This window comes from Colossoma macropomum, unplaced genomic scaffold, assembly GCF_904425465.1.
Source record: "Colossoma macropomum unplaced genomic scaffold, Colossoma_macropomum, whole genome shotgun sequence".
NCBI lineage: Eukaryota > Metazoa > Chordata > Actinopteri > Characiformes > Serrasalmidae > Colossoma > Colossoma macropomum.
Window position 1 is genome coordinate 24,144,418 of NW_023494803.1, and position 24,627 is coordinate 24,169,044.

The 24,627-nt window shown below is 41.4% G+C and overlaps 1 protein-coding gene across 1 annotated transcript in view; it reads left to right on the forward strand.

Moving 5' to 3' along the window:
• jmjd1ca (jumonji domain containing 1Ca) overlaps positions 1-24,627 on the forward strand; it is a 67,507-nt gene that overhangs the window by 41,823 nt on the left and 1,057 nt on the right. The window contains exons 4-26 of the mRNA XM_036594031.1: positions 5,713-5,815; positions 6,490-6,614; positions 7,004-7,141; positions 7,268-7,309; positions 7,478-7,604; positions 7,838-9,606; positions 10,718-10,872; positions 11,054-13,590; positions 14,296-14,497; positions 15,912-16,141; positions 16,487-16,639; positions 16,749-16,838; positions 16,963-17,087; positions 18,105-18,216; positions 18,873-19,036; positions 19,165-19,455; positions 19,685-19,853; positions 20,138-20,228; positions 20,648-20,778; positions 20,906-21,028; positions 22,333-22,472; positions 23,637-23,840; positions 24,464-24,595. Coding sequence (XP_036449924.1) covers positions 5,713-5,815; positions 6,490-6,614; positions 7,004-7,141; positions 7,268-7,309; positions 7,478-7,604; positions 7,838-9,606; positions 10,718-10,872; positions 11,054-13,590; positions 14,296-14,497; positions 15,912-16,141; positions 16,487-16,639; positions 16,749-16,838; positions 16,963-17,087; positions 18,105-18,216; positions 18,873-19,036; positions 19,165-19,455; positions 19,685-19,853; positions 20,138-20,228; positions 20,648-20,778; positions 20,906-21,028; positions 22,333-22,472; positions 23,637-23,840; positions 24,464-24,595 — 7,353 coding nt within the window. The remainder of the gene's footprint in view (positions 1-5,712; positions 5,816-6,489; positions 6,615-7,003; positions 7,142-7,267; positions 7,310-7,477; positions 7,605-7,837; positions 9,607-10,717; positions 10,873-11,053; positions 13,591-14,295; positions 14,498-15,911; positions 16,142-16,486; positions 16,640-16,748; positions 16,839-16,962; positions 17,088-18,104; positions 18,217-18,872; positions 19,037-19,164; positions 19,456-19,684; positions 19,854-20,137; positions 20,229-20,647; positions 20,779-20,905; positions 21,029-22,332; positions 22,473-23,636; positions 23,841-24,463; positions 24,596-24,627) is intronic.

The following is a 24,627-nucleotide window of genomic DNA, read 5'->3' on the forward strand; positions in this document are numbered from 1 at the left end:
ATTATGGACCTGTTAAACAAAAAAAAATAACATTTTGGTGAAGGAAAGCTTTCCCACTAATCAAATGAAGCAGCAGTGTAACACACTAATTAACACTAATTAACCTTACCGTCATCGTTAGCTCCATTCGCCCTTCACCCTGCCCACATAGTGCTGCCTCCAGTCACTCACACACACCTCCTCACACACACACACACACACACACACACCATTATCTCTCCTCTCATTTCTCCTCTGTCCTCCCCCTCTTCCTCCCCCCTCCTCCTAAAAGCCACTGAAGCAGTGCTGGAAGTGTGTGCGTTTGTGTGTGCTTTTGTGTGTGTGTGTGTGTGTTTGTGTGTCTTTGTGTGTGTACATGTTTTTGTCACAGAGAGAAATAGAGTGAGAGGTGAGAGAGGCACAAAACAGTGAGAGGAGAGCAAGGAAGAGAAAGGAGAAAGAGAGAGAGAGAGCATGTGTGTGTGTGTGTGTGTGTGTTTATAAGTGTGTGAGAGTGTGAGAGAGAGAGAGAGAGAGATCAAAACCTGCCTGCGGGTAAATGAATAAATCATGTCTTCCCTTCGTCCTGAGAACTGAGGCACAGATGAGTAATACACACACACGTTCACACACACACACACACAGACATGCTCCCCCTCTCCCCCTCCCTCTTCTCCTCTCTCTTGCTCTCTTTCTCCCTTTCTGTCTCTCTGTTTCTCTCTGTCTGCCTTTTTCTCTCTGTGCTCTGTCTCCTCTCTCCTCTATTCTTTCTCTCTTCACCTTTTCTTTCTGCAGTTTTTCTGTGCCCTTTTGTCTCTGTACTCTTTCTTGATCTCTCTCTCCCTTTCTCTGCCTTTCCATCTCTGTACTCTCTCTCTCTGTGTTTTCCCTCTGTTCTCTCTGTCTTCCCTTCTGTACTCTGTCTTTTTCCTTCTGTACTCTCTCTCTCTTTTTCCCTATCTTTTTCTTTCTGTGCTCTCTCTCTCTGTCTTTTTCTCTGTACATTCTCTGTCTCTTTTTTCCTTCTGTATCTTCTCTCTTTATCCCTCTCTCTCTCTGTCTGTCTTTTTTTCTCTCTGTACACTCTCTCTCTGTATCTTTTTCCCTCAGTACTCTCTCTCTCTGTCTTTTTCTCTCTGTACTCTCCCCCCTCTCTCTGTCCTCTTTCTCTCTCCACTCTGTTTCAGTCTCTCACGTAACCATATGTCTTATATGCAAGGTCAGATAGGAATCAGAGATGGCTGTTCTCTCACACACACACATGCACTGAGATTATTAGAGCCCTTTTAAAACACTCGCACGCACACATACACACGCGCACATACACACTTGCACACACACATTTCACCTGGACACATATTCCCTAGTTATTCTGAGATTTGCTAAGCTTACTATCACAAGGCACTGAGATCTTAACAATGTCCATAAAAGATAAAAGAATCATATATATTTAATATGGCTATAATATAAATGAATGTAGCTGATGTGTTTAGACTGTTTGCCAGACTTCTGCTCCAAACCAAACAAGCTTTATTTAAAATAAAAGGTAAAATTAATTGGGTCTTAATTTTGGGTGAGCTGCTCTAAGGAGTTTTTATAAGGACCTCTTAGTTAATCACTTATTAATCAACATCACTGTCTTGGCCTCCGCAAATAGTTCATCACAACAGGGTTTCATTTAATGTGTTCCATTTAACGCTGTGCCCACTGCATCCCACTCAGCCACTGCTGCTCATCACAGAGCGCTCTAATGAAGCAGCGGAATTTGCCCTGTGTGTGTGAGTGAATGTGTGTTTGTATGTGCTGGGAGTGGGACCAGTCTGAGACACTCTAAAAATGCTACTGAGTGTTGAGCTTTCTATCAAGTCCCATTTGCTCAGCCTAAAATCATAGGAGTCTCCATGAAGCATCTAGTTTATATGAAGTTGTTTTTCCAAAATATTCCATTGTTTTGCAGTGATGGCAGTGATGGGCCCCAATGTATTGAGGAAAAAATACAGTCTTTGCTGGTATCATTTATTTACATTTATTGACAAACTCCTAATTTAACGCACCTGCTTCATTTAATCAAGCCTTCAGGAGCATCTGAAAGTGCAAATCATGTGGATATGATTAGAGTAGCAGTAAAACCTTGCAGGATAATCACCAGGAGCAAAACAGATTAAGAATCAATTAGTTGTACACAGTGCTGCAGACATTTAGTCAAACCCATTTGTTCTGTGTTCTGTCAATAAACATATTATTGTCCATTTCTCTTAAAAATGATTTATATGTGCAAGGACTGTGTTGCTTCCAAACTTTGGCCTGTAGTGTATATAGTAGTATAAAATGTAATTTGCATGGTAAATTGCATGGTACTTTTCATTTTGTTGCTTCAGCCAACTTTCATACTTAAACTCTGCAGCTAACTGGATTTTTATAGCACTTTTCAGACTGTGTAAAGCCTGCACTTACAGTTGTGATAAAAAAGTTTGTGAACTGTGGAATGATCTGGGTTTGTGTTTGAACGGCTCCTGAAAAGCAATCTGTTTTTCATCTCAGCCATAGTAGTAAGTAGTCCTTTTTTTTACAAACACCATACACAGTGTTTTTACAGTGTCATGTCTTTAGTGACCCAATGAACAATCACAGTCAGGGTCACAGATGAAGGTATTTTAGCCCGTATATTTAGTAAATAGTGGAACCGTTAAAAGCAGTAACCTCAACTAAATGCTTTCTGTATCTTGCACAGCAGTAAGGAAGTGTAATAACACAGTTCTCTGTACATATATAACTCTATACTGTTGTGTATTCTGTAGATAACAGTCAAAACGAGTTGTGCAAATATTTATCCTAATTTATATTTATTTCTCCATTGCTGCAAGCCTACACTATCCAAAAAATTGTCTCACCAAATTTTAAATGGGTAAATTTAACCTAATAACATGGAGCTAGTGAACTGCATGTAGATGAGTTAGACTAGTCAGAACCAACAAAGCACCCATGTGCAGTGACATCACTACTACAGCTAACTGGCTGTCTGGCATGCTATGTTCAGCGTTCAAGCCTTGAGCCTGAAAAAATGAGTATGATTGTTTATGGCCAAAAAATAGGCATTGGCCTTAATTTATTTTTTAAAAAATCACAAATTAAATCACAGTCACAATGTTGGCCAGAATAATCACAATCTGATATTTTCTTCATATTGTTCAGCCCTAGATGATAGTATAGTGGATAACAGTGGAATTCCATATCCGGATAGGAATGCTGTTGATAGGCTAAAAAGTATTCAGTTTAAAACAGTACAAATACAATGTATTTAATCCAGCAAATTAACTTTGTTTTTGTATATATGCATTAAGTAGGTATTTCATCCACATGTATGTTACATCCATATGTAACATGAACAGAAATTATAAATTGCTTGTTTAATGTCCCACCTAGAAACTAGTAAATAGATCCACATGACAGTTTTAACATAGCTGCACTGATCAGCGTGAACGAATGAAGAAAACAAATGTCTCGTTTTCAGTACCATTAAAATCCTTTGTAAAGATTATGACATTTTATTGTATGCCTGTGTAATCTTTTTTTTTTTTGTCTAAACTTTGCAGCCATTTTTCTCTTTTGACTGAAACTGAAAATGCTGTTTTTGACCATTTTCAGTTGAACGTTTTTAGTGGCTGAAATTTTGAAATTCTTAGCTCAGCGTGTCAGTGCAAAGACTTCAGTAAAATCATGTTTCAGTGATTAATCATAGTGATATTTTGTCATAGTCATACCTTGAGTGATTTCTTTTTTGAGCACATCATTTTGATTAATGTTTTTCTGCTTTTTTCTGATTCAAATGTTCTATTGTTTTGTTAAAAATAAATGAATATGATAAATATGATAAATTCAGTCATAAAAGCTAATTTTTTTGCCATATGGTTTAATCAGTTTGAAAGATTTCTTCAGGTTTGTTTTCAGGCAAGCTCAGAAAACATAGTGACTGAAGGAAAAGTAAAATTTCAGATATGAACATTACTGGGTTAAATTTAATACATTATGTCATTGTAATAATACTCATGGTCCAGTCATAGTAGTGGAAGGGCCTTCCCCATAATCCTGACTGTGCTTAGCTGAGGTTGGATGGGAAATGCCCTTGCAAATCAAGTGAATCAGTGAGTAATCATGAGAAACAGTATGTGTTAAACAGAGTGGGTTTATACATAGAGAGTGAGTGTTAAAATCTGTAATGTTTCTGTTTGGATCTATAAGCAATGTCTCTGACAATGCTTCTGCGATAAAAGGTTTTTTTTTATATCCACCTTATACTCCTGATACAAATGCACATACCTACCCATGTGTACATATTCTCCCACAGACACTGACAGAGAAGGAGAGAGAAACAGAGATAGAGTGTGCGTGCATGTGTGTGTGTGCAGTGAGAGGTAATGGTAGAGGTTGAAGCAGAGGGCAGTCTTACTTGTCTCTGAAAGGCAGTGAAATTGGACTGAGGTTTCAGGCAAGAGGAATGCAAACTGAAGGAGAGAAAGAGCTGATGGAAGGGATTGAATATGATTGCTTTCTCAAGCAAAAGAATATCCATGCACTCTCTCTCTCTCTCTCTCTCTCTCTCTCTCTCTCTCTCTCTCTGTGTGGATGCATGCAGACACATTTTAACCCTCTGAGCAGCTAATAGTGTTAAGACCTAGCTTAAGCTTGACCTTTCAGAGAGAGAGGGATCAACCTTAATCCTGAGGGAAAGCATTTGAAAATGTTAGTGTGTGTATGTGTGGGTGCTTGTGTGAGTGACAGCAAGAGAGCAAGAGAAACAGAGAGAGTGTGTGGGTGTGTGTTTACAGTTATACTGTAAGTGGAAGTAGTTTGATAGGTATTTAGTGATAGAAACAGTGCTGTCTTGGTTTAGTGTATATGAAAACAGTGTGAACGTAAAACAGAGATATTTGTGGTATGGTTTTATGTGGGAGTTGTTTGTATGTGTTCTATGTGTGCGTGTATTTGTGTATGTGTGTTTGGCATTCTGTGTATACTGTAATAAGCAACAGAGGCCACGAGTTCAGCAAGAGTTCGGCTGAATATCCGTCTACACTCTGCCTTCTCTTACATAACTTCCAGCCCTCTGTGGATGTGTGTACGTGTGTGTGTGTGTGAGTGCGCACTGAGGGGGTGTGTCTGTGTCTGGATGAGTAATACCATGTGTGCCTGCATTTGCGTGTCTGTGTCTGTGTCTAACACCCTTTACTAACGAATCTCTCTCTTCCCCCTTCTCTCTCTCTCTGTCTCTCTCTCTCTCTCTTTCACTCAGCTCTCTTTTTCTCTCTCACTCTTTTCTCTCTTCCTCTTTTTCGCTTTCTATTTCTCTCCTCTCTCTCGCTTTCTCTTTGTCCTCCACCCTCTTTCTCTTCCTCTGCAGCCTTTCTTACTCTTCCATGTGTGTTAATCATTTCTTCCACCACTCCTAATCAGTCCCTGGCCAGCAGTGCTGCTGTGAAACCTTGAATTGACCTCACAACAATTCAAACTGATTATGATTCTTTACAAAATGATTCACTGCATCATATCAAATACTCTAAAAAAACAACTCAGTGTGAACTCAGTAGTGGAATATAGTCAATAAAAACAATGCACTTTTTTTTTGGAATATCCAGAGACTTGAACTTTGGCCAAAAATTGACATGCATTTTTACATGTTTATTGAAAACCATACACTTAATGCTGAATACTCTGTATGTTCTGTGCGTGTTGTAGGAGGGTGAAGTTGACGATTTGGCCCTGAGAGAGGATTCTTCGAGTCGGGAGCAGGTCCAAGCCTGGCTCAGACAGCGCCAGCTCCAGCACATTCTTCAGCTAGGTATTCTGGCCTCAACTCTCTTCTCCTGCTGGAAAAGGCAAGAAGGAGAGAGGGATGGAGGATTCTTCTCCTCAAATCCCTGAGCTGTGGGCGAGGAGAACAAACTGGTTATCGTGGGTGTCTGATAGACGTGGTGTCTGGGCTCTGCTGGTCAGGGCTGTTGAAAATGACTTTTTTTCTGATTAATGTTTGTTCAGGCTGTCAGCTCTGTCCGAAGTTGACTGTGAGCCCTTCCCGTCAAGTGCATTTTTTTGTTGATCAGTCTATTTTTTTGGTGTATTTTTCTTTCTTGCATGTTTGTACGGAGTGTTGTCTTTGACTGACCTTGTTGAATAGGTCAGCGCTGTCTAAATGACCAAGGGATTTTCACTCTGTAGTATCTTTATCAGTTCTGTCAGATTTGACAGTAGAGACAGGATGGTTGACCATTAGATATCCATCTTAAGCAGCTGAAAATTGTGAGTGGAGTTATAGCTTAAATATCTTCTTGTGTATACCAGCCGTAATTATACACTGAGAATTTATTTTGTTAATGTTTTGTTGTAGTGAATGTTTGTGCTAGAGCAGTATTTGTGGGCGATGTAGGCAGAGTGGAGGTTCCTGTGGTGTGAGTGTCTTTGTTGAGGTGAGAGTGAGGAGTCTTGCTGTTGAGAGCTGTTGCTTGTGTGTTACAGGGCACAACTGTGTGAAGGGCCTCAGGGTGAAGGTGTTCAGACACGACTCCAAACCCCAGTGGCTCTCCGGGATTGTAAGCCACCATGATCACAACAGCAGAACAATGACTGTTTTGAGTGACCAGGTAAGAACTTGCACACACCCCCACCCCCAACCTGGTGAAATGCAGTAAACCTACACTATCCTTTAAAAGTTTGACATCTAGCTTTTCAAAATCTTTGTAATAAATGAGCGTTTTCGCTATCAGTTTACAGTAGCTTATCATATGAAATAGGAAGCTGTTTGGATCTTGCTATTTTTAATTGCAAAAACTGCATTAGTGCCATACCCCACACATTTTATTCCATTATTTAAAGCAGCCTTTGGTGGTATGTGCTTTAAACAGTTTAAAAAGGGTTTTGTATGATAAAATAGCTGTTTTATGTTAACTTTTTCTTACTTAATTTTAAATCAGCTGCAAAAATTAAACATTACTTAGAAAATTTCTCTCTCTGTATGCTCTTGTCACTGCAGGTGTCAGAGCCTCTTAGTGTAGACCAGGAACTCATTCAGGTGGTTTTCCTGGATGACATCAGCCAGTTGTTATTGATGGGAGAAACCAACATAACTAAACGCAAACCTCGCACAAACAAGATCAACAGGACTATCCTGGTGAGGAAAGTCATTTTATTACAGTTAAGTGTGTATGTGTGTGTCCATGTGTGTTTGACAGTGAATGAGTATTTGTAGTACTCAGTGTTTCTCCCTTTGTCTCTTTGCCTTTTGACCTCCCTCCAGAATACAGTAAACAGGTTAAGCAACACTACAGCAAGGGACCAGGTACTATATCTGTATCTCACACACACACACACACACACACACACATACAATGTCAGACACACAATACTATGCAAGTACTGTACCATAGGAACAAACACATGCACGTAGACACAAACACAGTATAGCACACTTTACCACGCGCTCATATACAATTATCTGTCCTTGCAGGCATATAGCTCAGGGCCAGTGCAGAGGAAACAGCCTCAACTGTGCCGACAGGACTCCAACTGCAACCAAGCTGAGGATGAGGCAGAGGCAATGAGGGAGGAGAAGAGAGCTGATGAAGTGAGAGCAGGTGAGGTGCAGCAATACATTAATCTGATATTAACACTGGCCCTCTCACTGCTTGAATTCCATTTAGCTGCATTTAGATTTATTACATTAGCTCTTTAGGGAGAGGACATTCTCATTTAGTGTTAAACAAGAGTCTGGTGTCTGAAATAGACTCCTTTTGAAAGTTTTTTCTCTCAACAGAATGATTATTTCTGCTTTTTTATTACAAGAACTGTTTTTTGTACTTATTTCTAGATTCCTCCAAGAGTAGGATCAACCATGGGGAGAGGAAGAGGAGAAAAGTAGTGGAGTTGGAAGAGGAGGATGAAAAAGAGAAGAGAAGAGTGGGGCTGAAGAGGCTCAAGGGCGGCTGCAGCTCTGACCTGTCTGACTGCAGTGATTCGGAGAGTGGCAGCTGCATACTGCAGGAAATGTCTTGTGACATAGGGTCAAAAAGCCTGCAGAAGAAACGTTGTGCATCAAACAGGCCGGCTGACCATGAAACGGGCCAGAGTCCTGCGGGGCATGTGGGGCGGGATTTTAAAGCTTGTTCCTCCCCCAAAGGTGGGGAGCTCTCTCACAGCCAATTAGCGGAGCTTGAAGGAGTGGGGACAAGCCCTCCTTCCCAGTTCCATTTACCTGGCCCGTCCTGCAACGGAGCGTTTCAGGGCACTAGAGTTCAGGAGCCGCAGGCCATTGTGGGACCTGGTTGTGATAAGATAGAGGAGGAGAGAGGAGATGGAACTATAGAGACGGAGGACAGGAGCGAAGGAGCGTCCCAGGAGGACTCTGAGGCCGTGTCCGCCTTACTGGCATCCCAGGAGAGTGAGCAGCTGGTTTCCATGGAAACAGCATGTGTGTTGCTACACACATCCCCACCAGAGTGTGAAGGGGTTGAAGGGGACCAGGAGATTCCAGCAAGTGACCCAGAGATCAGAGGGTCAGCGTTCACCCACCCAGAGGTTGTCACACCTATCAGTGACTCAGCAGCCTCAGTGGAGGAGGAGCCTAGAGGAGCTCTGACTCATTCTACCATCATGCCTTTTAATGCAGATGTAGATGCTGGGAAGAGAGCTAAACTAAGTCAGTCTCCTGGAGATAGCAGTCCTGAACATGAAGCTGTGCCCCCTTTGAAAATTTCTCACAAACTGACTGAGCACCCCAGTCCTTGTTCCTCTCCAGAGATCATTTCCAAACATCCAGTGGTCACAGAAGTGTCCAAGCTGAGGCAAAATGCCTCTCCAGAGGCTTTCAGGATCAAAGATAGCAATTCTGCAGCTAAATCCATTACAGGGAAAGCTAACATTGGCCTTAAAAGCACACATGGTCCCAAAGTAACCTGCACCTCAGTTCTTAACCATAGCCATGCCCCCTCTCTTTCTCCGACTGACCAGCCAGCCCAATCCGGAACCCCTCCACAGCATCTTTCCAGCGCTCTAGATAAGCCAACCAAGAGCCCACTGATCATCGACAGGAATGAGCACTTCACTGTCTACAGAGACCCAGCACTTGTGAGGAAAGAGACAGAGAGCCACCGCTCCTACATCCAACCTGCACACACCCCACCCAACCCACACCCCAAACATCACCTTAAGAGCCCCTCCCCCTCTTCCAGCTCCCCCAACCTCACCTCCACCTCCTCTCACTCTAAGATTATGAGCCCCACCCCTCACCTCTCCCCCCTCTCCCTAACCTCACAGTCTCCTCTCTGCTCTCCGCACCCCTCCATCCCTCACCCCCATCTACTGCCCTCACTTTTGCCTGGCCTGCCCCCTTCCACTGCACTCCTGGCTGGTCACGCTCGGCTAGGGCCTCTTGGTCTCCCGCACCACCCACTGGCTCTACAGGCTACGCCCTCTCTTTTAGGCCAAAGCCCAGGAACTAGCCACCTGGCCCCTCTGGGTCTTTACCCACTCCTATGGCCTCCGTTCTCCAATGGGGCCCACAACTATGGCTTGAGCCTGCAGGGGTCCAAGTGGAATCACCCAGAGAGTGCAGAAATGTCCGAGGGTAACCTGAGGAGGGTAAGGGTCCTCTCACATGAGTCATAAATCCACTAATTTATTTTTTTTATGATAATGATTATTTTTCAGTATTATACAGTAAGTGTCAGTAGGAATGCTGTCAGTCTGCAGTTATTCAGGGCATTTGTGTTTATGTGCTAATGAGAGTCATACTGGGGGTGGAATTGGTTGGGCAGGACCAACAGATGCAGGGACCAAAGGGAAAAGGACCAAACAAGATAGGTATTAATATGTGATTTTTTTGAATATATTGAATTTGGAAGAATTTAATTAAGAATTCATTCAGTTCAAAAAACTGGAATTCAATGAAGTGGAAGTCAAGTGGAAATCCTGTACATTTAATATAAATCTTATAAAAGAAATTACATTGACCACATTTAACTACATTTATAATATAAAACATAAATTTGAATTGTTAGGAAAACTGTATACATCTTAAATGTTAGGTTTATTAATGTTTGAATTGACTGTGGTTTTGTGTATTCTTTGGAGTGTGGTTTTGACAATGGTTTTGTTTAGTATAGACTTGTATTAGTATGGTTAATTCATTTTGAAATTTTTAGGAATGTGGGTACTGGGTCGTGGTGCTGTTCATTCAAGTCTAAGTATTGGTCATGTATTGAGGGTGGTTATTAGACTCATATGTGATGTCAGGAGCCAGTGAGAGAAAGAACATAAAGATAATGCGTGAGAGAACACACAAAAGAAGGTATAGGACATTGTAGAAAAAAAAACTAATGAAGTGAATGGAAGCCCTGCAGATGCAGCTAGATTATTCCTGTTCAGTTTGAGTTGAATTCACGCTGGGCACTGCTGAAGTATCCGCTGTATGCGTCAAGTATACATGTTTCATATACATGACACGTGAATTTAACTTGTTACTTTCTCGTGGGTTGTATATAAGAACGTGTGTTTTCAGGGTTTTATTGTATATTTATTAGATTGTTTTTGTGTCTTATTTAATCTTTCTGTAATCATGGTGATTATTCTAGGCTTTCATATTTTTCAGGCTTTTGTTTGTTCTGCAATAACTAAGCGTCTGTATGTGTGTATTTGTTTATTTGTTTATCTGTCTGTGTGGGTGTGTGTATGTGTGTGTGTTCGTTCATAGAACACACCAAGCCCCTGGCTTCCTCAGCCTACTCCAGTAACCAGTGCAGAAAGTCAGGGGTTAAGACCTCCACTACCTGTGCGCCCATCAAGCGCTGACCCCCAGAGAGTGTCCAGGGCTGTCCAGCCCAGCACCCCCACCTCCAAAACCACTGAGTGAGTCCACACTCAACTCCTGTACACACACAATAATCAAAAGCTAAAATATTCTTATCTGACAGGTACAACTTTCCAGTTCAGCAAGAATTATGATTGAACCCAAAAATGACAGCGTTAATTGCTTTACTCTTTACTCTTAACTTTTACACATATACTGGCCTCCTTTTCTTGTTTCTAGGGAACTTGAGAGGAGAGCGTTCACTGAGACGCAAAGCTGTGTCCACACACCTATGAAGGCTGATCTGGAGCGGGTCCGAGCAGTGGGGAAGAACGAGCCCGGCTACCGCCCAGTGGCTCCAGAGTCACCCTCAGATCGTCCCAAACAGCCTCAAGTGGTCTACGACCTCACAGGTGACCGAACCAGCCACTACCAGGAGGAGAGCCGGCGCATTCTAAAGGAAAGCATTGAGGTGGCGCCGTTCACAGCTAAACTGGGTTCAGACAAAGACCCACGGTATCCCAAAAGCCCTACGCTTCGTTCCAAGGACAGAGAGAAGGAGCGTGACAGAGAGAGGGAAAGAGAAAGAGAGATGCATATGTTCAAGCACAGTTTGCCACCAAGGCCACAGTCAGCCCACCCCTCCCCCACCCAGACCAACTACTACACCCCTATGACTGGAGTTGTGGAGAACAAACCTTCAGCACGCAGGGCCCCACCCAGCAAGGAGCTATATGAGAGGCTGAGTGGTCCTAACACTGCTGCCTCTGTCCTACATTCACCTAGTACACAGAGCACAGTCAAGGCCAGGCCGCCACCACTTGTGAAGCGCCATCCTGAGAAAGAGGAAGGACTCCTGGGCAAGATTGCAGAGCAGTTGGCCTGTAAAGCCAACTCAGTGGTCTCAGTCGAACCAGCGGAACTCAGCAGTGTAGAAAGAAAGGGCTCCTCCACTTCTCTCATCTCTGTCTCAAATTCTTCTTCTCGCACCGGTCCCTCACTGCACCGAGCACCGATTTTCCATCCTCCAGCACCGCCCATTCTGGCCTCTAAAGAAACAGGACAGGGTAGATTGTCTCCTCCCACCCTGACACCTATCCAGCCAATGAGCTTATCTGGCAAAGGTCAGAATCAGCAGAGACCACCCACACTGATACCTGAGCTCAGACATGGAGCTGTTGCTGGAAAGAGGATAGCCCCTGAGCCAATAAGTATGACAAGTCAAGCTTATGACTTACAGAGAGGTGGAGTTTTGCACAACCGAGAGAGAGTGGTGGGAGGTCACACGACCAACGGAGGCGTGGTCACCCCACAGTCCGCCACAGCTTCTGTTATTGTTCGACCATCAAGCTACATGCATACGCCTGTGAACTACTCCGTCAATGATAGATCTCTTCCCCGACCTCACTGTGAACATGTGAGAACATTTGAAAGTGTGCCAAACACACACTTAAAGGAAGGTAGTGTACAATGTAAGAGGGGTGTCTTATGGACCCCTATGGACACTGTACATCCGATCAACATGGTCACCTCAAAGCAGGATGTTAATGCACCCTTGAACATGACAACTAAAAATATAAGTACAGCTCACTTTGCAAATCGTGGAATGAAATATTCAAGTATAGATACGCCACACTCAAGAGTTGACGTAGTATCTGAGCAATGTAAAAAGAATGAGGTTGGGACAGTTCAGCCAAAGTTTGATTTCTCCTCTACTCCCTGCTGCCCTACTAGAGACCTCCCTCATGTGAAGAAACGAAGAGCCGGGCTCGCTGCTCCAGAACCAAGACACAATACACACACAGTCCAGCCCCTACACACTACACACACTTTGAACTCTACCAAGAGTGTTTCGCACACCTCACACAGTAGGTACAGCACTTACACTACACACAGCACACACACCATATGTACTGCACACGCTTTGGAGAGGGATAAAGAGTCTATATTCAATCCAAGTCCTCCAAAATGTCCTAGGCTTTTCTCCGAAGTCACTGATGTTAGGGTCACAAACAAACCAAGCTCAATGGCCAAAAGTCAGTCACCAGCTCCTCCACCTAATACCAACCAATCTGCTCATTCTGGTCAGAACAACTACCACAAACTAAAAAAGGCCTGGCTGACCCGCCACTCTGAGCAGGACAGAGGTAATGCCACCTCCCAGACAACAGGGTGCAGTCAAATGGATACCACCCTCACCAGCACAAGCAGTGTCTCCTTGCCAACTAAACAAGAGGTGAATGGGCTGGAGAACAAATGGTCCATCCAGCAGGGCAAAGAGTGTTCTCTGGACAACAGAAAGTCCAATTCTCTGGACTGGAGATGCTCTCCAGAGGACAGAAAGTCTAACGGAAGCAATACAATGCCCAAAACTGAGAACAAGAAACCTGTCGTGGGGGATAGGAAAGCTACCTTAGTGGATATAAAGCCTATCATGGACAGAAATGGTAACTTCGATGACAAGAAGCTGTATGCTAATGAGAGGAAACCAAGCCCAGTCCCCATAAAGACAGAAAAGGACAATCGTGGGGACAAACAGATTTTTCAGTCAAGCTTTGAAAGTGGTGATTCGGGCAATGAAAGCGAGAGTCGCAAATCTGATTCAGGGGGCAAACGCCAGCTGAAACCCATGCTCATAAAGAAGCAGAACGACCAGCAGAAAAAGAGAGGAGAGAATGACAAAGAGGAGCATGAAGAGGTGGAAGAAGAAGAGGGGAAAACGAATGGAACTTTCCGGACTACAAAAGAGAAATCTCAGCACAGGCTGCCCAGCAGCAGTGAGTATTTTATTTGTTTTTTAAACATGAGCGCATGTACATGTGTGCATGTTTTAAGACCTTAAAGATTGTGAACATATAGTCAGACTAGAATGTTTGTCTTTTAATGTCTTAATCACAATTCTGTGAGTTAGACTAACAGTTAGAAGAAAGCCAGCCTTTGATGATACAGTTTCAGCTGGATGACTGTCATTAACAAAGTTATTTTCATTGACTGAAAATCAACTGGGCTGGCTCCCACTGAAGATATCCAGTACAGTGCTGCACAAATTGATTTGAGTGAGGAGTTTTTTGGAAGAATTTCATCCACTGATCCCTAACCCATACATTCCTGTTACTCTGAAACACCACCTTCAATAAGATGAGCAGTCAGGCCACAGCTGTGAGCAATTTTTTGATTAAAAAAAAACAGCAAATTTCCATGACCTTACCTTTATTCAGCCATCAACAGCTTTGCTTTAATAGATTCAGATTTGCCTTCCAAAACCACATGTACCAGTGCCTCTCACTGTGAAGCCGTGCAACCTGTTTTAAATGTGAAATATGGAGCTTTCCACCATCAATAGCCCCTTATTTCCTGCTGTGACATCATGCAATAGAGAGAGACAGAAGGGAATACCAATCTCAACATGTTCTCTGCCTGCTTGATTGAAGGTGGGTAAGCTGATGGGGCTTGTTGCTTGTTTTCTTTCTCTCTCTCCTCAGATGGCATCCCTCGTTCAGTGCTGAAGGACTGGAGGAAGGTGAAGAAGCTGAAACAGAGTGGTGAGGCCTTTCTGCAGGACGACTCGTGTGCTGAGATTGGTGCTAATGTGCAGAAGTGCCGCGAGTGCCGGCTGGATCGCTCACGCAAAGCCCAAGAGCCTGCTGTCTCACCCGTCTTCTGCCGCTTTTACTACTTCCGCCGGTGAGCCTCACGTCTTAAGGCTGGGCCAGCTGAGTGCATTCAGAAATTCGATGAATTAAAGTTCAAATAAATTCTTGTAAAATAACTTTCTCTAAAATAAATGTGTTTTCTGAGCTAGCAACAATTTTGACAATTGTCAGTTAGTCAGTTACTGCTTCAAATAATCGATTTACCCATTGAAACCTAGACTTCTTAGTCTTTTATTAATTTTGAGGCTTATTATTCAGTGACTACTATAAATTATGTGGAAACTACTATGAAACAAGTGCATAAGTTATGTAGCAAGTGAGGAACTAAAGTGTGGGCCATCATACAAGCCCTTAGTTTTTAGATGGTTAATTAGATTTTTTAAGTCATTTTTGTTCTTTGGTGCTATGTTGCATAAATCTCCCTTAAGGGAACATGAATATTCATGCTATAAATTATAGATACACAAATATGAAGATTCTAGCATGACCACAAATGTGTACCAGTATATGAGATTTTATCCTTTAGAAAAACATCTGTGCAGCTCTTTGAGCAATTCTGAAACAGCCTTTATTAGACATAAAAAGGCAGAAGAAATTTTACTTTCATGTAAGTTGAGAAATTATACCCTTTTTTACAATGGAGAAAACCATACAGTCTTTAAAAATATGTTGCTGATCAAACTGCTCAGTTACATCAGAAAAATCTGTATCGCCATGGGATTCTAAATAACCATTACCGTTCAAATCAAGTAAACCTCACTCAAACCCTTCCATTAACCCAACCCTATTACAGAGTAATGGAGGGTTTCTCATTCTTGCTTACAGCTTTAAGGAGCTTAAGAAAATGAAAGACCCAGATAACTGTGCGGTTCGTTCTGCAAGAGGCTTTCTCTTCAGGTGGCCATGTACAGTTGTTCTCCTGAGATTTAGCCATTTTAAACTGTCTTCCTGACAGACATCAGTGTAAAATGCTCCTGTGCTTAAGACTGCCACCGCCTTCCACTGAGATAGCGTCCACTATCTTTCAGTGATGTTGCTAGAAATTAGTTGTCATTTGTTATTTTTTAGCTATTGCAGTCTTACAGCTAGCCTTTACTGAGGTTGTTTTAAGAAACACAATTTTAAGATTAAAAATATTTTAATTGCATGTAAAAATACAGTGTTCATTAATCCAGATGTGCCTTTTAGTCAAGGACTAAGCTTAATCTCTATCTGGAAACCAGCCCAGAAAGTCTCTGTCTAAACTTGTTTTGTCCAGTAAAGCTGCAGTTTAAGTATGAAAAGGCTTCTAGACTCTTTATTATTCAGAATCAGTCTGCCATGTGGTGGAAAACCCAACAGTATTGGGACACTTTGTGTGAAGACAGAGAGGTTTACAAGAAATTCAAAAAACAAAAAAACCTGTTAGCTTAAATGTATTAGATAATTGTTCTCTTCTGCCGTAGACTGTCATACAGCAAGAATGGAGTAGTGCGTGTGGATGGATTCTCTGTTGCCGAGCAGTCTGATGAGGACGCAGTGAAGGTCTGGATGTCTGGATTTGAGGATGTAGAAGACAAGGATAAGAGAGAGATGGAGCTCAACACAGCCAAATATATCCTCACACTCATAGGAGACCAGTTCTGCCAGCTGGTCAAGACTGAGAACATCGCTGTCACCTGGGTCAAGAAAGACAGTGAGTTTGTGTCCATGCGTGTTTGAGGACCAAATGTCCTTATGATGATTGAAAAACATGAACATTTTGCAGATTTGTGGACATTTGGCTGTGTGTTTCTGTGAGACAGAGGTAGTATTATTTATTTGACTGTCTTTGTTTCTTTCATGTAAAAGTACACATTAAACATATAGTTTATAAATGATTTTTTAATGTCAGGACATTTTCACTCACATTCACTGTGTGCAATTTGTGGAATTAATTAAAAGACTGATTGAATAACTTTTTTTTTTTTTATTCTGTGTATGACAACAATCCTTTCATTCTGTCCTTTTATCCCCTCCCCCTGTGTGCATGTATGTGCAGGCCAGGTGATGTGGAAACGGGCTGTGCGGGGTGTGAGGGAGATGTGTGATGCATGTGAGGCCACTCTGTTCAACATGCACTGGGCCTGTCATAAGTGTGGCTTTGTGGTATGTATGGACTGCTACAAAGCCCGTGAGAGGAAGAGTGCCAAAGGTAAGTGACACACTCATGTAAATACATCACACATTATTTGAATATTTCACATATTCGAATATCATATTCCTAATGTTTCTGAATGTTTTTTTTCTTTCTTTTTTGACAGATAAAGAGCTGTATGCCTGGGTTAGGTGTGTGAAAAACCAGCCCCACGACCTAAAGAATCTAATGCCTACACAAATAGTCCCAGAAATAGGTAGGTGCTGTGTGTATCTGGTATATGCAACCAAGGACTGACTTACAGTAAGCTGTTACTGTCAGTGATAATAGTTGGGAAATGTCAACGTGATTTTAATGTGGTTTTGCGGTATGTCCCGCAGTGTTGGCAGGCCTGCAGAGCTCCATGCACTCCATAAGGAGAGAATATGGCATTCCCTCTCACTGCTCATGCTCTGGGAACAGCATCTTCTCCCCTAAACCCATCACCACCTACGGTTTCTCACAGGTGACATACTTAACCTTTCCTTATTCTGCTCACCTTCAAAGCCCTCATCCCCTCCACATTGATTACTGCACTTCTCTCTTCAGTGAGAGAGAGTCCCTGTTAAATTACTTATCCGACCTCAGTTTATTCAAACCTTACATCCAACGTTTGCATTCTGCATGCGTCACCCCTGTCTTGTATCAGCTTCACTGGTCGCCAACATCACTTTTGATTTGATTTGATTTGATTTGATTCTTCTGCAGTTCAATTGGAGTTGACAATTCAATATTCTCACAATATTTTGAACAAAATTTGATTAAAGAAATATGGTTGCTGTATTAATATGATTTTACAACCTGCTAATGAGACTAGAGCTGGATGGCACAAGAATTGGGAGTGTGTAAAATGACGCTGAACATACTCACGCAGGGATGAAGTTGATAGTGGTGTATGATGTTGAACACACTGGTGTGAGGGTTAAGTTGGGAGTTAACTTGGGAGTGGCATATGATATTAAATGTGCTGGTGCAGTGGACGGGACAGTTGGATGGTGTATGTGCTGGTTTGGCACATTTTTGCATCACAGTTTCGTTCCGCTTATGATTGCACCTCTATGTATCTTACTGGGTTCCTTAATTCTTACAGCCTCTCTCAAACTCTTATGGCACTGGACTTACTGCAGTCCTTTTGCCAACGAGTGACTGCTGCTTTTTGCAAACTCTGAAACTGTCTGCCATTATCCCTCTGTGACTATTCTTTTATTTTATACTTTAAATATTAACTTGTGACCTTCCTTTTCATTACACATTATTCTTCTTTCACTGTGTCATAGTTGTTTTTGTTCCCCGACAGTGTCCTTGAATTTGTGAAATGTACTATATAAATAGAGTATGTCATTATCATTACAGGTCATATCATCTTCTGTGTGACAATTTTTACTTTACACTGACACACTCCTTTAGTTGTAGCTCCATTGACCTGTATAGTAAACAATCTCTGCTGAATAAAGACATCAGTGTGATTGTGTTGCTGTATCAGCTTTCAGCAAAGGCACAGTGTGACTCCAAGAGCCAGCAGAGCTCGCCACAGGTCCCCGATCAACAGAGGAGTGCACAGGACGCAGCTCACAAGACCCCCACAGAGAGAAGAGGTGAGTAATACACACACACCTACACACATACACAAACATACACACACACCCCAACCATCTGTTTAGCCTCTGTATCTTTACTACACATTACATCACCCTGCATTAAGCCTGGCTTATACCCTGGCTTATAGCAGAGACAAAAGATTAAACAAGTCTGCACGCTCTTGTTAGGGAGATTGAGCTATTTATTTGATTGGTAATTATAGAGCACTTTTGTGTGTGTGCTTCAGAAGAGTTGAGTTGTAATGATTTGGTTGCAGGGGTATAAATCTCTAACCTTACAATTTGATTTAATTACCATTCTTTAGGAATCTTTTCAGTGCATCATGAAATCTCAGACTTCACCATTTTAATTCATTTATTTCATATGATGTATATTTGCTTTAAAAAATATACTGAATGCACAAATGTGTCTGATGGAACACGGTAGTGGAATATAGACAATAAAAACTGCATTCTTGGCACATTTATTGTCAAGAAATGCCTTATTTCAATTAAACCCACCAAGTAAAAAAATAAATGTATACTGTATTGTGTAGTACTATATTAATTATAATTGATTGTGGCAGTTTAAAATTGATGCAGTATGACTGCTGCCTTTGGATGCCTGTTTGGTTTTCTTTATTTGAATGGCTGTATGTGTTTGTGTGTTGTAGGGAAGCCGGAGTGTGACAGGGTGGAGGCTCTGGGCAGGAAGTCCAGCAGTCCAGAGCAGGGCTCCACTTTGCGAGACCTGCTGACCTCCACAGCTGGGAAACTGCGACTGGGGTCCAGTGGCCCTGGAATAGCCTTTGCGCCCGTTTACAACAACAATGATCAGGTCAGACATACACACTTAGAGACGGCAGCATACCCTGGTGCTTCCTCACAAACTTGTGTACTTTTTCTTGGCTAAAGTCATTCAATTATGTACTTTGTAATTATGTAATTATGTGCTTTATGCTTTAGAACACTCAGAACACTCGAATGCCCAACCTCCTGGATGACATCATAGCCTCAGTTGTGGAGAATAAGATTCCCGCCTCTAAGATGGCCAAACTGGGACTGAAGCAGGATTTGCTGACAGAAGAAGAGGCGGAGCTGGGACTAGAGGAGGTGAAATCTGATCAAATCCCATTGGCTGACCCTCATGCCAGCATCCCTCATGATTGGCTAGGCATCCACCGGCTGCTCTGGCTTAAAGATCACCGTCACCTAGGCAACCAAAGACTGTTCAAAGAGAACTGGACACAAGAGCAGGTTTGTTACTGTACACAAGTTGAGCATTAACTATCACTTTGTAGACAGATGAGATTTCAAAAGTGATTACTCGCTTGACTTGTTTTTTACAATAACATAAGAAATTGGGAAGTGGAATTAATTTGAACACATTCACCTTCCTGTTTTAACATTAAAAAGCTAGAAGATTAGTATGGCTTGTGTTTAGTATGTGACCTGGACTGATGTTGGTGTCGGTGTTGTTCTGCAGCCAGTGCTGGTCTCCGGACTGCACAAGAGTCTAAATGCCAGTCTGTGGAAGCCAGAGCACTTCAGCCGAGAGTTCTCTGCTCTCCACAGCGATATCTACAACTGCCGTGATGGGAGCATCACAAACTCGCGCGTCAAGGAATTCTGGGATGGCTTTGAAGATGTGTCAAGTGTGTGTCATGCCATCATGTCATGTATTTTCTTTCCTTTCACCTGGCTCTTTAATAATAGTAATAATAATAATTTTAATTTGCAGTACTGTTATTGAGGTTTTATAAAGTACATCAAGATTGAACAGGATGGTTCTAAAATATAAAGAGGAAAATGAACTGCTATGAAGGATATAAGGACAAAATGCTAATATAACAGAATGCAAATAGGAATAATATATGACAAATAAAAATACTGAAAAATCTATAAAAATAATATCAACATATTATTTTTTTTTCATCAGAGAGACCTAAGTCTCCTAAAGGTGACCCTGCAGTATACAGACTGAAAGACTGGCCCTCTGGGGAGGAGTTCCTGGCCCTCATGCCATCCAGGTAGAGCTCCATGCCATTGACTCTTCCCACCACACCTCATTTGCGTAGAATTCCTGTGCTTATACAAATCGCCTCCAGAATTTGAATAAACTCTCTGCAGTATTTGAATACACCACTGCATCAACCTCAGGAACAGCATCACTATTTTACAGTCTAATCTGCAGTAGACACTATTAAAGTACTCAGTTACATGATTTGATAACAGAGAGATATAATCAACTATCTGTTTATTAGGAATTTGAGAAGCTTTTAACTGTTTCAGATAAGATGATGTAATTTTCATGTAATGTAAGTCTTAGCTTTGATGATACAGTGATTTTAAGCTGGCTTTAGTGTTATGAAACTTTGATATTAACTTGCGTATGCTGAAGTAATTATATTACTTGGATATGATGGAAAAATTATATTGCCTTTGTTAGGTATGAAGATGTGATGAGCACTCTGCCAGTTCCAGAATACACTGGTCCAGATGGCAGTCTAAACCTGGCCTCACGCCTGCCATCGTTCTTTATCAGGCCAGACCTGGGCCCTCGCCTCTGCTGTGCTCATGGTATTCCCCCTGGTCTTGTCCATCACCTCCAACTGCTCTTTTCTCTGCCATACTGAGCATTTTGTTTTTAGAAAACTTGTGAGAGCTTCTAATTTACGTATGTGTGTGTGCGTGTGTGTCTGTGCAGGTGTGACAGCATGCCCAGAGCAGGACTTTGGAACCAGCAATCTGCATGTTGAAATTTCTGACACCATGAGTATTCTGGTCTATGTGGGCATAGCCAAAGGCAACGGGGCACTCTCTAAGACAGGTTAGACCTTTATTGAAAATATGACATCAGGACATCTTGTGGCATCAAATGATTTGTCCAATCATGATGTTAAATAGAAATGGAGATATCATAATTAAATACAACCCCATTTCCAAAAAAGTTTTGATGCTGTGCAAAATGTAAAGAAAAAAAAATGAAATGACGTGCAAATCATTTAAATCCTATGTTTATTTGAAAATAGTATAAAGACAACAAATCATATGTTGAAACTGAGAAATTTTATTGTTTTTTGAAAAATATATGCCTATTTTGAATTTAATGCCAACAACACGTTCCAAAAAAGTTGGGACGGGGGCATGTTTACCACGGTTTAACAACACTCTTTAAGCATTTGGGAACTGAGGAGACCAAGTGTTATAGTTTTGAAAGTTAAATGTTTTCTGGTTCTTGTTTGACATAGGATTTCAGCTGCTCATCAGTTCGGGGTCTCCTTTGTTGTATTTTTCATTTCATAATGCGCCAAATGTTATCAGTAGGTGACAAATCTGCTCTTTTTATACCCAGTCATTTTACTGACCTGTTGCCAATTAACCACCAGATGTTTTTATTTTTTTAGGGTTACACAATTTTACCAGCCTTTTGTTGCCCCTGTCCCAACTTTTTTGGAACAGTTTCAACATGTGATATGTGGTCTTTGTATTTATTTTAATATAGGGTTAAAATGATTTGCGCATCGTTGCATTTTGTTTTTGTTTACATTTTGCACAGCGTCCCAACATTTTTGGAAATGAGGTTGTAGTTTGAAAACTTAGAGATGTAAAGCTCTGACCTAAGAGCCATTTGATTCATTTTATTTTGGCCAAAAAAAAAATTTGTGCATATTGTATCGACTACTATTATCAAATATAATTGGTTATAACATTCCAAAATTTATGTATTTGTATTACCACTTTCAGAATAATGCATTTTTACACCGATTTGCAATAGCTGACATATTGTGATATAAGGTCCTTGAGACCTGAGCTGTATCACAAACCTGTTCAGTATTATGGTATAAAGTCTTAGAATTGTCTAAGTATTATAGTCTGTAATCCTTTGTAGTACTGTTTTCCCTGTGACACGTTTTCTCTGAAGCCTGCTGAGAGTTAATCAATGAAAACAAACCCTCAGGCTTGGAACTAAATGTATCTATAGTTTAATAGTGTCTTTTGAGTCACTGTGATGAAATTTTTATTTGTATCTCTTAAAACTTATCATCACTAGAGTCTTTAAAGGGATGTCCTGAGTTATAGTGTATCACTCTGTTAATCTGTAACTCTGCTATGTATGTGTGTGTGCTTCAGGAGTACTGAAGCTCTTAGAGAGAGAAGCTCTGGATGAGAGTGCGAAGAAGAGGCTGAGAGATCCCAGTGAAACTCCAGGTGCACTATGGCACATATTCTTGAGTAAAGACCTCCATAAGATCCAGGATTTCCTCCAAACGGTAGGATGCTGCTTGTCAAAGCCACTGCCATTTGCTAAAACACAGTGCACCATGTCAAACTTCAGAGCCGTAAAAACAGTGTTTTCCTTTGAGGCATTAGACATAAGTTGCCATTGAGATGTGAGGCAGTCCATTACTACTGATTTGATTCTATACTGTCTACTTGGGTGGTGTAATGGAATAGGCCTGCGTGGTAACTGTCTGAGCACCAAATAAAAGCGTTTACTTGATGTATATACATTGTTTTGAAATAGATTTGTAACCGTATTTGGAATAAAATTTGAAATCATGTATCATATTAGTAATTGTTTATTTAGTATTAACTTATACAGTGAAGACTGCTATATAAATTTAATGATAAATAATAATATTTAATTGTTTACTTATATTCATGTCCTATCAAGTTATCTGGATTGAGATTTGATCACCACTTTTGAAATATTAAGTTTTCTGGCGGCTCCCTAGTGGCCCAGCCACCCAAGTGTAACACTTATCATCACAAAATCACAAATTTTGCGAGGTTCTGATGTCATAGCTATCCATGGATGGGAGTACAAGATTATTAATTAGTAATTGGCCTCACTCCCTCTGGGTTGGTGGGATGGCTCTCTCTCTCCCCATCACTCAGTGGTTGCCAACATGAGCATCTGTGAGCTGAGGTATCAAAATTGGCCATTAGTGTTCTCCTCTAAGCTCACTGAGGTGTTCAATGACATTGTGTTAGCAGCAGTTCAAAAATATGCTAGACTTCCCCCTCCTAACCTGGTAGCATCTTGTGATGGAAAGGTTTAAGTTAGCAGGGGGAAATAGACATGATTAAATTGGGGAGAATATTGGGTAAGAAATCACACAAAAAGTAATATAAAGTATTCTGAATGTTCATTTTATTTAACTTCATTCTCAGTGTTATACAGATTTCTCAGTTATTGACATATTAACATCTGTTTGTCATGAACAATTTTGTAACATTTCTTAGCTGTTTAACAAATTACTGCAAAAACTACTTAGTATTAGCATTGTTTTAATTTTATGCAGATATCTGCCATTGTTTTTATGTTGTGATTCTAGACTTTTGAACAGTGATTTTAAACTTTTAAATGATGGTGTAGGTGTGAGTTCTTACCTGTTTCCTGTGTTTTTGTGTGTGGTTTGGTGTGTTTCTAGCTATCAGCAGAGCATGCTGAGGCAGACGCTGAAGCTGACTCTGATGCGGAGTGGGACAGTGAGGCAGACCCCCTGCGAGAGGGCGGCTGGTACCTGAGCCCTAGACTCCGGCAGAGACTGCTTGAGGAGCATGGCGTGGAGAGCCGCACGTTGCTCCAGTTTTATGGAGATGCTGTTATTATCCCAGCTGGAGCGCTACACCAGGTCCTCAACTCAGCATCACATCTACACTCTCTGTCACACCGTCTTTCCATCAAACTCTGAGACATCCTTTATTAAAGGATACGGTGTCAGAATACAGTGGAAGGGCAGGGATATTAGAACGTGCAGGTCCCCGACATTTAATCCTATTTCTGTGGTCAACCTTGTGTGTGTGGATTTGAGGCACTGCCAAAGGCTCATACCACAGCTACTGGTGTTCTTCAAATATTATTGTAAGTGCTAGATTAGGGCATCTTTATTATAGTGGATAAAAACATAGGGACCATTCAAGAGGCACATTTTTCTGTTGCCTGTAATCCTTTTACAGTTTACTTGTCTATACCAGAAGCTTCTGTACCAGAGGTATCTAGCAAAATCATTAATCTGAGCACTATTTACATTTTGGAAATACTGTTATAGATGTCAGAAGTAATTTGTCTGAACATATTAAATATTTGTAGTTGAATTATTAGCTCCTTTGCAACACCCAGTGTTCACTCAGATTGGTCACTTTTCTTCCATATGTTGCTGTATAAATGATGAACATGCAGTACACTTGTTTCATTTTCAGTTCTTCATAAGTAATCGCTTAATATGTTGTGGTTTGTTGTCTGCTCTGTGAGCAGGTCATGAATTTGCACAGTTGCATCCAGGTGAATGTGGACTTTGTCTCCCCTGAACACGCCCACAACTCCTATTATCTGACCCAGGAGCTCCGCCCCCTCAAAGACCAAGTAAACTATGAGGACAAACTACAGGTGCCACTTGTCTTTCACTGACATTCTCTCTG